Source organism: Halichoerus grypus, chromosome 8 (assembly GCF_964656455.1).
Source record: "Halichoerus grypus chromosome 8, mHalGry1.hap1.1, whole genome shotgun sequence".
NCBI lineage: Eukaryota > Metazoa > Chordata > Mammalia > Carnivora > Phocidae > Halichoerus > Halichoerus grypus.
The window spans coordinates 69,316,186-69,331,365 of NC_135719.1; the positions used below are offsets into that span (position 1 = coordinate 69,316,186).

At 39.5% G+C, this 15,180-nt stretch overlaps 1 protein-coding gene across 7 annotated transcripts in view; it reads right to left on the minus strand.

The window, feature by feature from the left end:
- GANC (glucosidase alpha, neutral C) overlaps positions 1–15,180 on the minus strand; it is a 70,512-nt gene that overhangs the window by 22,981 nt on the left and 32,351 nt on the right. For 4 of the 7 annotated variants that reach the window (XM_036084615.2, XM_036084620.2, XM_036084613.2 and 1 more), the window contains 7 exons: positions 14,513–14,609; positions 13,272–13,452; positions 12,896–13,049; positions 7,100–7,335; positions 4,112–4,238; positions 3,192–3,271; positions 755–898 (listed from right to left, as the gene is read on the minus strand). In XM_036084615.2, coding sequence (XP_035940508.1) covers positions 755–898; positions 3,192–3,271; positions 4,112–4,238; positions 7,100–7,335; positions 12,896–13,049; positions 13,272–13,452; positions 14,513–14,609 — 1,019 coding nt within the window. Of the gene's footprint in view, positions 1–754; positions 899–3,191; positions 3,272–4,111; positions 4,239–7,099; positions 7,336–9,564; positions 10,226–12,895; positions 13,050–13,271; positions 13,453–14,512; positions 14,610–15,180 lie in introns of those variants that run through there. The other 3 variants (XM_036084617.2, XM_078079484.1, XM_036084624.2) reach the window with 3 other exon arrangements.

Sequence of the window (15,180 nt, forward strand, 5' to 3'; positions counted from 1 at the left end):
CCACCCCCTTCCCCTCTAAAACCCTCAGTTTGTTTCTCAGAGTCCATCGTCTCTCATGGTTCGTCTCCCCCTCCGATTTGCCCCCCTTCATTTTTCGAGAAGGCTAAGTAGTTAATGAAGGCCTTCTAAAAAAAAAACTTACTGAAATTCTGTATCTATGTTCTAAATCTTATTCCCCTGGTATGAATATAAGACTTGCTGTATTTAGACATTTGTGAAATTTCATTTTTTAAAAAGATTTTGAGAGTGAGAGAGCACGAGCTTGGGGAGGGGCAGGAGGAGAGAGAGAAGCAGACTTCCTGCTGAGCAGGGAGCCTGACACGGGGCTCAATCCCAGGACCCTGGGATCATGACCTGAGCCAAAGGCAGACACTTAACCAACTGAGCCACCCAGGTGCCCCCGTTTGTGAAATTTCAAAAAATTTGTTTTAATTGCTTTTGTTTATGTATTTATACATTGCCTACTCCAAAAAAAGTTTTGAGGTATTCAATGCCATTTATTAATGACTCCTGTCAAGGAAGATGTTTCTGTGTTACCATTAATCTCATAATATCTGTAATTCAAGTTCATTAGAGAAAGAAAAGGTGCAAAGAAATAGTAAGTCCTATATTGGCTACAACCTGTAAGATCCATTGCAGTTGTTAGAAAAGTCACACAAAGAGAAATGAACAATATAGTATGGCTATTACAAATGACTTTCAACCCAAAAGGCAGGGCACATGAGCCCAAGTGGCTTCTTTATGGATGTCTTACCTGATAAAAACCATAGATGTTGTGCAGTTCCCTGTGCTCCCAATTGCCATGATGAATGGCATTCTTCTGCATGGTTAGCTCTGGCCCTTTAAAGACAGAGGGCTCATTCATGTCGTTCCATATGTAGAGGATGTCAGTAGATCCCTAGGAAGTAAATTTCTTCTTTGGTCGTGATAATACTCCTATAGTGATGATGTTAATATGATAGCCATCCTATTCCTCTTTCATAATCCATTTAATGTATTATTACTATGTTTATTATCTATGTTCTGTCTTCTGTTCCAATGCTATAATAAAAGGTCCACAGGGCAGGGAAGTTTGTCCATTTTGTTCATTGATAAATCCCAAACACCTAAAACAGTAGCTGAACTACAGAAGGTTCCCAATAAGTATTTGTCGATGAATGAAAGAATGCTGTGTGGTATTGTCCGTGAAATATACACTGCCCAGCAAGTCCACTCCAAGACCTACTCTGGAGAACCCCCATACAGGAAAGGTTGTGAATGTTCACAGTTAGAGTCTATAACAACCATCATCTGCTACAACTCTTAACTAAGGGCAATTAAAGCTTTCCACGATAAGATTCTGCCTTCCCTCTAATACTCTGAAGACTTTTTTATTAAAGATTTTTATTTTTCCTTGTCAGAGAGAGAGAGAGAGTGCACAAGCAGGGGGAGCAGCAGGGAGAGGGAGAAGCAGGCTCCCTGCTGAGCAAGGAGCCCAATGCGGGGCTGGATGCCAGGACCCTGAGATCATGACCTGAGCTGAAGGCAGATGCTTAATGGACTGAGTCACCCAGGCGTCCCTACTTTGAAAGACTTGGCAGCCAGTATACCTGTTTGTTAGCATGGTCTAGATTTTGTATTCTATACAGGAATTGTTCAATTGAGAGTGGGAAGGGGCTGCTGAGTCATCTAGTTAACGTGGTATTGAAATCCCTTTTATAGAATCCCTGGTCTCTCAGCATTTGACTCAGTAGCTACAATGACAGGGAGTCCCTCAGGAAGCTCATTGCATTACTTTCTAAAAGTCCTGCCCCTTGTAACATCCTCTCAGTGGGCCTGGCTTGTCTTTTGGGATACCACAGAATACATCTGCTGCCTCACCCACACGCCAGTCGTTCAGGTGCCTAGGGGAGACTTAAATATATTCTTTTGACTCTACCTTCAACTATTCCTAAACATGTATACTTTCATGAACAAGGCTATACGGTTTCCAAATATTTAACTACCTGACTGTCCTCCTGTAGCACTCTCCAAGTCAGGGGCTGGCAAATGTTTTCTAGAAAGGGCTGGATAATATTTCCAACTCTGCTGACCATAAGGCCTCTTTTTCAGTAACTCAACTCTGATATAGTGTGAAAACAGCCATAGACGGTAGGGAAATGAATGAACACGGCCAGATTTCACCCGAGTGTTATTTATCCCTCCTCTAAGTTGTTTTCTGTGTCCTAATACATGATGCTCAGAAACTAGAGTTTAGTGGTTAAGACTTGGGCGTGAGAGACAAACAGACTGAGATCAAATCTTAGGTCCAGCACTTAGTAACATGGGTGAACTGAGCAGGGTTTTAAACTTGTCCATACATCAGTTTCCTCACTGTGGGATTAGAATTAATTATAGTTCCAACTTCAGAGGTTTTTGTGAAGATGAAATGGTAAAATGCCCAGAAACTGCTTAGCACAGTGCTTGGCACACAGCAAAGAACTCAATTTATATGAGGCATCACTATCATCCTCCTCATTGGTTGAAAACAGTTCTCTACAAGTGGCCTTTCTGGTTCTCTCTGGGATTCTTATAATATTTTAAGGATTATTTATTATTTCACTTACTTTTTTAAATTTCAAGTTTTATTACATCTTTCATTTTTTTTTAAGATTTTATTTTTTTATTAGAGAGAGCAAAAGCAGGTGGAGGGGCAGAGGGAGAGGGAGAGGGAGAATCAGGCTCTCCACTGAGCAGGGAGCCCGATGTGGGGCTCGATCCCAGGACTCTGAGATTATGACCCCAGCCGAAGGCAGACACTTAACTGACTGAGCTACCCAGGCACCCCTATACCTTATTTTTAATGTCACATTATACTTTGCAAGATATTCTCATATATGTCACTATCATCATCTTTAAGCTATAGAATATTATTTTATGTAAAGTTTATGTAGTAATTTGAAAATATAAATCTCTATTATTAAGTACTTCGATATGTCACAGAGTCTATTATGATTGAGGTAAAAATCACAGCTTTTGTGCCTTTGATAATATATATGGCCCCTCTCCTGGCACCATTAAAGTCTGTAATGTGGTGCTATCCTTGCGTTTTCAGCCAAGTAGTATTTATCAAGAGCTACTCAATGAAGCAGAGTAGTAGTTCTATTCTATCATGTTTTTCCTTCTTTCATCCTTCCAAGTAACTAGGAAAGAGCAAAAGAATAAAAACAAACCTGATAAGCAGAGAAAGTGAAAAGACCTGAATACCACTCTCTAACCTTGGGATTGGTGAAATCCAGGTAAGAGGAGAGACCTGTAGAGGCAGAAGAGTAGACCGTGAGAAACAGTGGTGTTCATGGTAGGATGTGCGGTAAAGATGTAAAAGCTGGCTGATCACTGGGCACCTTAGACATAAGGTAGCTGAGGTGGAGGCATGGTGGCACAAGACGTGAAGGAAGGCAATGCTGGACTCCAGTGATAATCAGTAGACCTTCCAACCCGAGAGGCCCAGGGGAAGGCCAATGAACAAGCATTCAGATGGAGCCTGTCCCTCACTGATGGCCCAAGATAGCCCAAGTAAGCATGGCAAATATCCTGGAGTGACCCTTCTGTCCTTAAAGAGAACAGAGAAATGTTCATGAGTGGTGTAAGGGGGAAAAGGAATGCATAGGGTGTCTCTTCAGTACGTGGATTTGTGATAGAGTGCCAGGATATGATAGAGTGGTGATTCCCCTTTGTCCTCGGGTTTCTACCATGGCTTTAAACTAATAATTTCTGAAATGAAGAATCCAGAGTTGCTGGAGGCAGCTGAGGTCACTCATGAAAAGTCTGGGAAATCAAAACTATGGGCTAACAAGGCACAGAAGATTCACAGGGAGAGACTGTGAACACTTTTTCTTGGCTTTTTATTTTTATTTGCCTAGAGAAATGGAGTGCTTGCTTATTTTTTATTCATTCATTGACTGATAAATGTATACAAAGCACTCTGTACCAGGTGTTATGAAAGATACAAAAGAAGGTAATACCATCTCTTTCTTAAAGGTGCTTACACTATAGCAAGGGACATCTATAAGAAATGAGGGTGATGGCCATGCAACCTTCATTAGTTGGGACTAAACAAGTGAATTAATAAGTGTATAAAGTGCTATCTTACCAGGCCAGCATACTCCTTCAAAGTCTCCTCCTTCATGATTCCTCACAAAGAAGCCCTGTTCTTTGGCCTTAACATACACTGAGTAGTTAGGATCGATCTTGATGTGGGGGTCACTGATGACCACAAGCTGTCCGGACATAGAGGTTTGAAGAGCTCATCAGTTTCATAGGAGTTATACGTTCGTTTTTATGCTTTCATCATAGTTTTGGGGTTCAAATTTTACTCAGAAATAACTACTAGTATTGAAATATTTAAGACGTCAGTAAAACCCTAACACTTTTCATGCTTATGGAAATTGAACTGGTATCAAAACCAGGCCAGTGGTCTTTTATAATTATTGCTGCCCAACCAATACATGTTCTCAAAATAGCAGTTATTAAGCTTCTGTCTGACGTGCTGGGTGCTATACATAAAGGATTAAGTCATCCTTGCTCCTAGACATCTAGAGGCTAATACTGACAAAAGCAAACACTAAAGAAAAAACAAAACAAACCTTCCCAACCCAATGGTACAGGTATATTTAGGAAGGAGGTCTGAGAAGAGCTGTAATCACAGCTCTGTGTCTCTAAGGTCTCTTTACCTTTCTAATGCCATCATTTCCTAGTCCAAAGCCACAAAACCCTTTATTTGGTTATAACAACCTTCTCATCATCCTGACTCAGGTCTATTCAAATTTATTCTACATACTAAAGTTTAATTCGCCGTTGCTCAAAAACTTTAAAAAACTCCTAATTGTGGTAAAATATACATAATATAAAATTTACCATCTAAACCAATTTTAAGTGTACAGTTCAGTAGTGTTAAGCACATTCACAGTGTTGTACAATGTCCAGAACTCTTTCCATCTTGTAAAACTGAAACTCTATACCCATTAAAAGCAACTCCTCATTCCCTCCTCTGCCCAGCCCTGGGCAACCACCATTGTTCTTTCTGTCTCTATGATTTTGACTACTCTAGGTATTACAGATTAGTGAAATCATATAGTATTCACCTTTTTGTGACTACCTTATTTCACTTAGCATAATGTCCTCAAGCTTCATCCATGTTGTAGCATGTATCAGAATTTCCTTCCTTTTTAAGGCTGAATAATACTCCATTGTATATATGTGTATATTACATTTTATTTACCCAATTGTCTGCTGATGGGACACTTGGATTGCTTCTACCTTTTAGTTATTGTGAATAGTGTGGATATGAACATGGGCTTATCTGCATGAGCATATCTGCTCAAGTACCTGCTTTCAATTTCTTTGAGTATATTCCCGTAAGTGGGATTCCTGGATCATATGGTAATTTTATTTTTAATTTTTTAAGGACCCGCCATACTGTTTTCTGTAGTGGCTGCACCATTTTACATTCCCATGGTTGGTGTTTCAATTTCTCTACCTCCTCACTTGCTATTTTCTGGTTTTTCATAGTAGCCATCCTAATGGTATGAAATGGTATCTCATTGTGATTTTGATTTGCATTTCCCCAAAGATTAGTGATGTTGAGCATCTTTTTATGTGCTTGTTGACTATTTGTATATCTTCTTTGAAGAAATGTCTATCAAGTCCTTTTCCCAATTTTTAATTGGGTTGTTTGCTTTTGGTTGTTGAGTTGTAGGTGTTCTTCATATATTCTGCATATTAACCCCTTATTCAAAAACTTTTAATGTCTCCAAATGTATACAGAGCAGCCTACGATAAGGTCAGATTCCCTACTACTCAAACCTTGCACATGCCTTGTTTTCTTGCCAAACCAACCTGTGCACTGTTTTCCAAACACCACTAGCTGCTTCAGCCTCTGGCTGCACTGTCTCCACCCCCTCCCCACTTCTCAGCTAGTTAGAGACTCATCCTTCAGGGCTCATCTAAAATGCACAAAGCCCAGCGTGAGTCCAGCTGGATGCAATCTTCTTTCTCCTAGTCCACTCCTGACCCTGACCTTTCTTTGGCTGTTATATTATTGCCCAATATTGTGGTTGTTGTATACCTGCCTTTCCCCCACTCACTGTAAGACCCCAAGGAGCTCATCTTTGCATTCCCTCATCTTTAGAACAGCATTTTGAACATCTGATTGATGGCTTCAATAAATAGTTGCTTATAAGAATATGGGTTCTGGAGTCAGGCAGATCAGAGTTCAGATTCTTGCTCTACTACTTATTATATGCCTTTGTGCAAAATATAAAACTATTCTTAGCCTCAGTTTCTTCATCTGAAAAATGGGCTAACAAGATCTACCTTTTAATTTTGTGATGACTAGCAAGAATAATGTGTTCTATCAAACTCTCTGGCCCATAGTAAGTACTTGCCAAATGGTAGCTATTAATTGGGAAATTAGGAGAATGGGAAATGAAGAATCTGTCTCCATTTCTGATTGACTGTTAAGAGCTTTCAAGCCATTCCATCCCCCCTTACCCTTCTGCCACATCTGACAAAGAAAGCCCTAATGCTTCCTCCTTGGGTGCCAGCAGGAAGTTCAAACCACACAAGCCCCAGGAATGCACAGGAATCCTCACTCCAGTCCAACCCTCTAACCACCATAAAAGCTGAGCTGTCTCCGTTCCCAGATCTCTCAAGCCATCTTCAGACCAGCCTGGGAGCCAGCCCTGCTTCCCCTAGAGTGCCTCACTATGTGACTAATTAACCTTTTCAGACCCTGTAGTGTCCACGTGATGTCCTCAATCTCGAGATTGATGTTGACATCAGTACCACATTTTGCTTTTGGGGTATCCATCATATCCCTACAGGGTGGCCACAACAAACGGGACTGATTGCTAGGCCCCGTTATCCTGTGGGGACCTAGACAGCTAAGGAAGGGACGGATGGTGGGACCATCTTTCCACCACCGCTTTCCTATTATCACAGTTACAGTTATATTTGATGGTATTATTTTCATGGCTATTTTTTATCAGGTGGCTCTCCTCCACTAATGTGCCAAGGCAAGTTTTAAAAATTAAACAAGTGCTTTGTAATTAAGAGGTTTTTAAGGGTCGGCTTATTTTACCTTACGGTTTTTGCTTCTGAGCAGCTCTTGCATCCTTTTGGGGTTTGGAAATCTTTTCTTGTCCCAAGTGAAGTACCTTTTGCCCTCGGTATGCTCTATGTCGAGCCACATGACATCATAAGGAATGTCATGTTCATCAAATCCTGCATCAACCTCTTTTACATCCTGCTCGTCCTCATAGTTCCAGCGGCACTGATGGTACCCCAAGGAGAAGAGAGGGGGCATGGCTTGTGTGCCTGAAAGGGGAAGATGACAACTGAGCTGGCTACCATCGCAATGATAATTACATACATGATAAACATTTCCTGAATGTCTACAGAGTCTAAGCACTGAGCTTGATACTTAGCATATCAAGGAGAAGAAAACATAGTCCTTACCCTGAAGAAAGTGACAATTTGGCTGGTGAGGCAGGCATGTAAATTAACTGCTCCGCTCTGAGGTATAACTGCTATGTTAAAGGTAGCAGCCTAGTGTTATGGGAATACAGAGGGGTTAATAAATTCTGCCTGCAGTAAAGTGTGGGGTCTTGAAAGGTTTCATAGAGATAGTAACACTTGGTTTGGACTCTGAAGAATACGAGGAATCTACCAGAGAGAATGGATAGAACACTTAGGCACAGGGCATAGAAAAGACACAGAGGCAAAGAAGTACATGATAAATTTAGGGAAAAATAAATATTCTAGGGTGGTTACATTGTGAGAGAGACCAGTAGAAGATGAAATTGGAGAGGGTCAGTTTGTAAGGGGCACTGTAGTTCAAGCTAGGAATGCTAAATCTTCTCTTATGGGAAGTCATCAAAAGTTTGGCAAGATGTAACCTTAGCAGACTTATGTTTTAGAAAAATTAGTGAGGGAGCAGTGTTGAGACTGACTGAAAAGCAAGGAGACTAAAGGCAGGAAAAACTCAAATTATTATCAAAACATTTACTGATAACATGGAGGACTTCTGGTCAACCACTTGCATTTATCTCCTTCCCCTCCTAAAGTCCCAATAAAATCAGAGTAAAGGAAAGAAAAAAAGAATAAAGCCACAAGAACAAAGAGAATGGGAGAGGAGTAATTTCAACAAAATTTTGGAAGGTGGCAGGCAGGGGAGGGATGGTAACCGTTGAGCAAAGTGAGGGAAGCTCTCACCAGAGTGCTTGTGAGGTGGATACTGAAGTCTAGCTCACCCCTGCTCCCAGAACACTAGCAGATGGAAGATCCCCGCCCCCCCCAACTTTCCAACCCCAGTACTAGAGTGCTTCCAGGCAGAACCTTATTCAAATCCTCGAAGATGAGAAGGACCCACATGTAGAAATACAATAAAAGGATCTCTGAGAAAACCGGGACAATACAAGAAAAGTAAACATCAAAACATCATTAGTATCTTTGGGGAGATGAAAAAAGATATTGCACCCATGAAAGACTAGTATAAGATACTGGGAACAAGGAACAATCAGAGGTTAAGAAAAAGTATGAAGAAATTAGACATACAGCATAAGTGGAAGGTCTAGAAGATAAAATTGCTCAGAAAAAAAAAAGGGGAGATTATAAAATCTGTACAGTAGAAAAAGAAAAGGGAAGGGAAGAAATTATCAAAGGAATAATCAAAGATTGTTTTCCAAAACTGAGGGGCACATTTCTCAAGACTGAAAGAGTCCACACCTAATAACCAACACAATAATTATTTAAAAAGATCCATATCAAGGCATTTTATTGTCAAATTTCAGAATTTTAGAATATTAGAAATTTCAGAACATATTTCAGAGAGAAAAGACAGATCATATACAAAGAAACAGAATTCAGAGTGATTTTGGAGCAAGAAGATAGAAGGTAATAGAGAAATGCCTTTGAATTCTGAGAGAAATAATTTTCAATCTAGCTAGCCAAATGATCAATCAAGGGTGAAGGCAGAAAAAGAGATGTTTTTGTACCTGCAAAGATGGAAAAAGTGTACCTCTAATGCACACTTTCTTAGGAAACTCCCAGGATGACAGCTGTGCAGGGAGCCCAGAGAGAAACAACCCCAATGGGGGCAGGACAGAGAGATCTGGGAAGGAAGTCTCTGGGGAGAAAATTAGAATGAATAAAATATCTGACACTCTTGAGCATTTGAAAAGCATAAACACTGAGTATTGACTTAAGCAAAAATGATGATATAACGATACTGGGAGAGAAGAAGGAGGGATATGATTGAGTTAAATCCTCATCAACAGATAATCTGTAAACTTAAAACTTGGATTTCTTTGGACATGGTGGCAGATCCACTGTTTTTGAAGCATTTTCTTATAAACTAGGCTTATTCTCCATAATAACAATGTTGAAAGAGCCTGTAGGTGGACCTTTACAGTACTTTTTCCTATATGAGTGTCTTCCCATGTCCATAAATTTTTGGTTGTTTCTCCCATCAAAGTTGGAATCAAATTCCTCTTCCCCTGAACATGGGCTGGATCCAGGGACTTTTAACAGAATGTAGCAGAAGCGATGCTGCATTACTTTTATTTGTAACAGCTTTATTGAGATGTAACTCACATTCATACAGTTCACCCACTTAAAGCATACAATTCAACTTTTGGGGATATATTACATTACCATTTTTTAAAAGTTGTGGCAAAAAATATATAATACATAAAACTTGCCATTTAAACCATTTTAAAGTGTACAATTCAGTGGCATTAATTACATTCAGAATGTAGTATAAGGATTACCACTAGCTATTTCCAAAACTTTAATATCACCCCAGACTGAAACTGTAACTATTAAGCCATAACTTTCCATTGCCCATCCCATCCTCCAGCCTCTGCTAACAGCTAATCCACTTTTTGTCTCTTACGAATTTGCCTATTGTAGGTACTTCATGTAAGTGGAATGATATAGTATTTGTCCTTTTGTATCTGGCTTATTTCATTTTGTATAATGCTTTTAAGGTTCATTCATGTTGCAGCCCGTATCTGAATGTCATCCCTTGTTATAACTGAATAATATTCCATTTTATGTATTTAACACATTTTGTTGATCCACTCATCTTTGATGGGTACTTGGCTTGTTTCCATCTTTTGGCTATTGTGAATAGTGCTGCAATGATCATTGGCATCCAAGTATCCAAGCATCCAATTTTAGTGGAATTGCTGGGTGTATTAGGGTTCTGCAGAGGAACAGAATTAATAGGATGTGCTTTGTACGTGTATATTTATACATATACAGAGAGAGAGAGAATGATTTTAAGAACTGGTTCATGTGATTGTTCGGGCTAGCAACTCAATTCCACAGGGCAGGCTGGCAGACCAAAGACGCAGGGAAGGTGCCGCTTGAGTATGAAGGCAGTCTGGAGACAGATTCCTTTCTCTTCAGAGGACCTCAGTCCTTTTCTCTTAAGGTTTTCAACTGACTGGATGAAGCCCACCCACATTATTGAGTGTAATCCGCTTTACTCAAAGTCTATTGATGTAACTAATAGTACTGACAGTATAATGTTATCTTAAAAAATAACTTCACAGTGACATCTAGACTAGTGCTTAACCAGATGTCTGGATACCATGACCTAGGCAAGCTGACACATAAAATCCTATGTTTAGCTTTTTGACGAAATGCGAAACTGTTTCCAGAGCAGCTCAACTACTTTATGTTCCCACCAGCAGATAATAAGGTTCCAGTTTCTCCACATCCTCACCAACCTTTATTATTTTCTATTTTTAAAAAACTTTTGCTGTCCTAAGGGGTATCTCATGTGGTTTTAATTTTCCTTTTCCTAACAACTAATGATGTTGAACAACTTTTCATGTGCTTATTAATCCATTTGTGTATCTTTAGAGAACTGTCTATTCAACTCTCTGACCATTTTAGAATTATTTTTTTTGTTGTTGTAGAGTTGTATGGGTTCTTATTTATTCTGGATACTAGGCCCTCATCAAATGTATGATTTGCAAATATTTTCTCCCATTCTGTTTATTGCCTTTTCACATTCTTGATAATATTCTTTGATGCACAAAAGTTTTTCATTTTAATTAAGCTGAACTTATTTTTCTTTCTGTTGCTCATGATTTTGGTGACTTTTCTAAGTATCTGTTGCCAAATCCAAGGTCATGATTTCTTCTTTCGTTTTCTTCTAAGAGTTTCACGGCTTTAGCTCTTATATTTATGTTGCTGATCCACTTTGAATTTTTCTTATATGGTGTTAGGTAGGGTTCCAACTTCATTTTTTGCTGGTGGCTATCCAGTTGTCCCAGTACCATGTGTTTAAGAGACTATTCTTTCCCCATTAAATGGTCTTGAACCTTTATTGAAATCAATTGGCCAGGGATGTATAGGTTTATTTTTGGACTCTCAATTCTCTTCCTTTGGTCTACATGTCTATCCTTATGCCAGTACCACACTGTTTGGATTACTTTAACTTTATAATAAGTTCTGAAATTGGGAAGTATGAGTCTTCCAACCTTTTTTTCCCAGGATTGTTTGGCTATTCAGGGCCCCTTGCAATTCCATACGAATTTGAAGATCAGCTCTTTCACTTCTTCAAAAAATGACCACTGGAATTTTGGTAAGGATTGCAGTGAATCTATAGATTGCTTTTGGTAGTACTGTCATCTTGACAATATTATGACTTCTAATCCATGAACATGGGATGTCTTTCCATTTATTTAGGACTTCTTTAATTTCTTTCAGGAATGTTTTATAGTTTTTAGTGTATAAGTCTTTCACCTCCTTGGTTAAATATATTCCTAGGTAGTTTATTTATTTATTATTTTTTAAAGATTTTATTTATTTTTTTGATAGAGACACAGCGAGAGAGGGAACACAAGCAGGGGGAGTGGGAGAGGGAGAAGCAGGCTTCCCGCGGAGCAGGGAGCCCGATGCAGGGCTCGATCCCAGGACCCTAGGATCATGACCTGAGCTGAAGGCAGACGCGTAGCGACTGAGCCACCCAGGTGCCCCCTCCTAGGTAGTTTATTCTTTTGGATGTTATTATAAATGGAATTGTTTTCTCAATTTCTTTTTTAGATTGTTCATTGCTGGTGTACAGAAACACAACTGATTTTGTGTGTTGGTTATATACCCTGCAACTTTGGTGAATTTATTTATTAGCTCTGGTAGTTTTTTGTGGATTCTTTGGGATTTTCTAACACGTTGGATTACATCATCTGTGAATAGAAATAATTTTACTTCTTCCTTTCCAATTTGGAGGCCTTTTATTTCTTTTTCTTGCCTAACTTCTCTGGCTGGAACTTCCAGTACAATGTTCAATAGGAGTGGTGAAAGTGGGCAGCCTTGTCTTGTTTCTGATCTTAAGGGAAAGCTTGCACTCTTTCACCCCTGAACAGGGTGTTAACTGTGGATTTTTCATAAATGCCTTTTATCATATTGAGGAAGCTTCCTTCTATTCCTAGCCTTCTGAGAGTTTTTATCAGGAAATAGTGTTGGATTTTGTCAAATGCTTTTTCTGCATCAACAGAGATGATCTTTTACATCTTTTAAAGAAAAATGCTTTAGTGCTAAAGCCAGTGGTATATTTCAATGGAGAAGAGAACATAGAAAAGTTCAAGTTGGGACACTGATTATCTGAGATAAAGGCAGAGAAAGCCCAGGGCTTAAAGGCTCCAAGGAAAGCAGATGGAGAATATTAGGGATTAGAGAGTGGAGAGTTCTAGCCCCAGTACAATATTTTACCAAGCTGAATGGGATGAAGGTGGGAGGAGAATGCCTGCTTCTTGAAAAGCATATAAATTCTATATGGTGTGCAACAAATATTAACTTACAGTGATGATACATGCGATAGAGGAAATGTAATAGAAGAAGAGGCTGACACTTCCGCAAGTACCTGTAAGGTATGAGTACTGCTTGAAAACGTCAGAAGGCGTAGGTCCTGTCAGCAGAAAAACATCAATGATTCCACTCTCTGACATCCAGTGCACATCAGTTCGACATCTGACCTTTTGTTTAGCTGCAAGAGGGCCCATCTGGGTCAGTGTGTACTAGAAAAAAGAATGGAATGAAGTTCTGAAAAATTGCCCTCTAACCTACAGTATATAAGTATCATCCATATGTAACTAACAGGTACATATTATTAACTTTCACTGATTATACTGCAAAGACTTTGGTGGCAGAGAATTGTCACTACAACGCCCAGAGCTATGACTACATTGGTTTTGTTTCTTAATGTACATATGACATGCAGCCATGATCCATAAGCTCACCTTCACTGCAGGCTCTGTATTGATCTCCACCAGTGTTTCGGAAGCATTGAGCCAAAAAATGCCTAGAGTCCTGCCAAGTTTGTGGGCCAGGAGATAAGGCACTGAACCATAAATGCCCATTTTGTCATGTATTTTATATCCATAGACATCCAGGTTATAAAGACGGTAAGCATCGCCATCACTGAGACACACAAAGATGGACTATCATCAGTTACAATCACAAATATATTATTAATGAATAGTATAGCTCCATTCTCCCCTGCAAACACTTAAGTCCTATGCATCTTTCAAGGCTCAACTCTTACCACTTCCCTAATCCAACCACGGTTAATACGATTCTCCTCCTTTGATTCTTTTGGCATCCCCTCCTGTGACAATTGGCATGCATGGTCTCATATCTTAGATATCTTTTCTGAGGATTTCTTGTGAGGTGAGGACTGTTTCCCGTGAATTCTCCACAATAACAAGTGCACAGTAGATATAATTGGCAAACTTTGTATTTCTCTGCTGCTAAAACAAAATGACCAATAGTGTCCTAACGCTTCCACAGTGCTGAGTAGGGAAAGATGGGGAACTGAATTGGGGTGGGGCGTCCAAAGCTTGGCTTGGTGTGTGAGCAGCACAGTTTCTGATTCACTTGTTACTACATCCACCTGTTGACCTGTTGTGTAAACAGCATCTGAACCCAGCGAATTGATCAGACTCTGTTTCTCTTTGGTTTGGCTTCCTCTTAGTCTGATGCCTCTGGCATTTACTTGTCAATAGTGTTAGTCTGAAATTATCTCTCTGAAGGAATCAAAGGTGACATGAGATGGCACACTTTTCCATTCTCTGATCACTGTCCTTTTTTGGTAAAAGCCTTTTTCTAGGTCAGTGATTTTCACAGTGTATTCTCCCAGGTTCCACAGAGAGGCCTTGAGGGGTGAAAGCAAAACCTGGGGAGGTAGTGTGATGAAGCTCTCTCCCCTACTTCAACCACAATAGTTCCATATTTTTACTTCCTCTGTAGATTTTAGGTTCAGCATTACAGTTTTTATAATTCTCAACTTTTTTGCCAAAAAAAAAAAAGATAAAAATTGAAAACCACTACTCTTAAAGTTCTTAAAGATCTACAAGCATTATCAAGGAGGAAAAGGCTAGGCACATACTGGCCCAGGCTCGGAAAGCTCACATATTTTCCCTTCAAAGTTTTCCAGTCCAGAAACCAGAGTATCCTATAAGAATTTTTGTTTTCACTTTACCTCGTATTTTTAAGTTGGTGTGATTCTGCATGTTGCGGGATCCCATAGAGATGCTCAAATCCATGCAAGGAGAAATCCAAACCAATGGAGGCAGGACCTGAAGGGACAAGGATACTGAGTTTTGCTTCTCTGTGGGACAATCAATTAAGGAGACTTACTTGCCTATGAGTGTAGCATGATGACTAGACTAGGGATCTAGCGACCTGAACTTGCCCTGATCAGTCAGTAAATCATGTGTGTGCCTTTTCTGTAAGATGTTACATTCAGGTACTGTGGGGATACAAACATGCTCAAGGCAAAGTTCTGGTCACTTATTAGTGTTTCCTTAGCTATGTGCTGAAGCTCTCTGTGTCCTCATTTATAGTAAATCTCCTTTTCTATCTGTAAAATATGGCTATGAACTTTAGATTTTTTTTCTAATCTGAATTTTCCTAAAATGTATCACATGCTTCTTTACATTAGGAAACAAAGGATACTGAGCAATTTTAATCTTCACTAGATAGAAGACTGGGTGTCTTCTTATGATCATTTATTCTTACTGCATACAGGGACTATAATGTCAAGGGCATCAGAGAGATCTTTCCTCGCTCCTCAAAATACCCCTTCCCTGTGACTGTAGATATGTAAGTTTTTTAAAACTAGAGACAAACTCCTTTATTTAACCATTA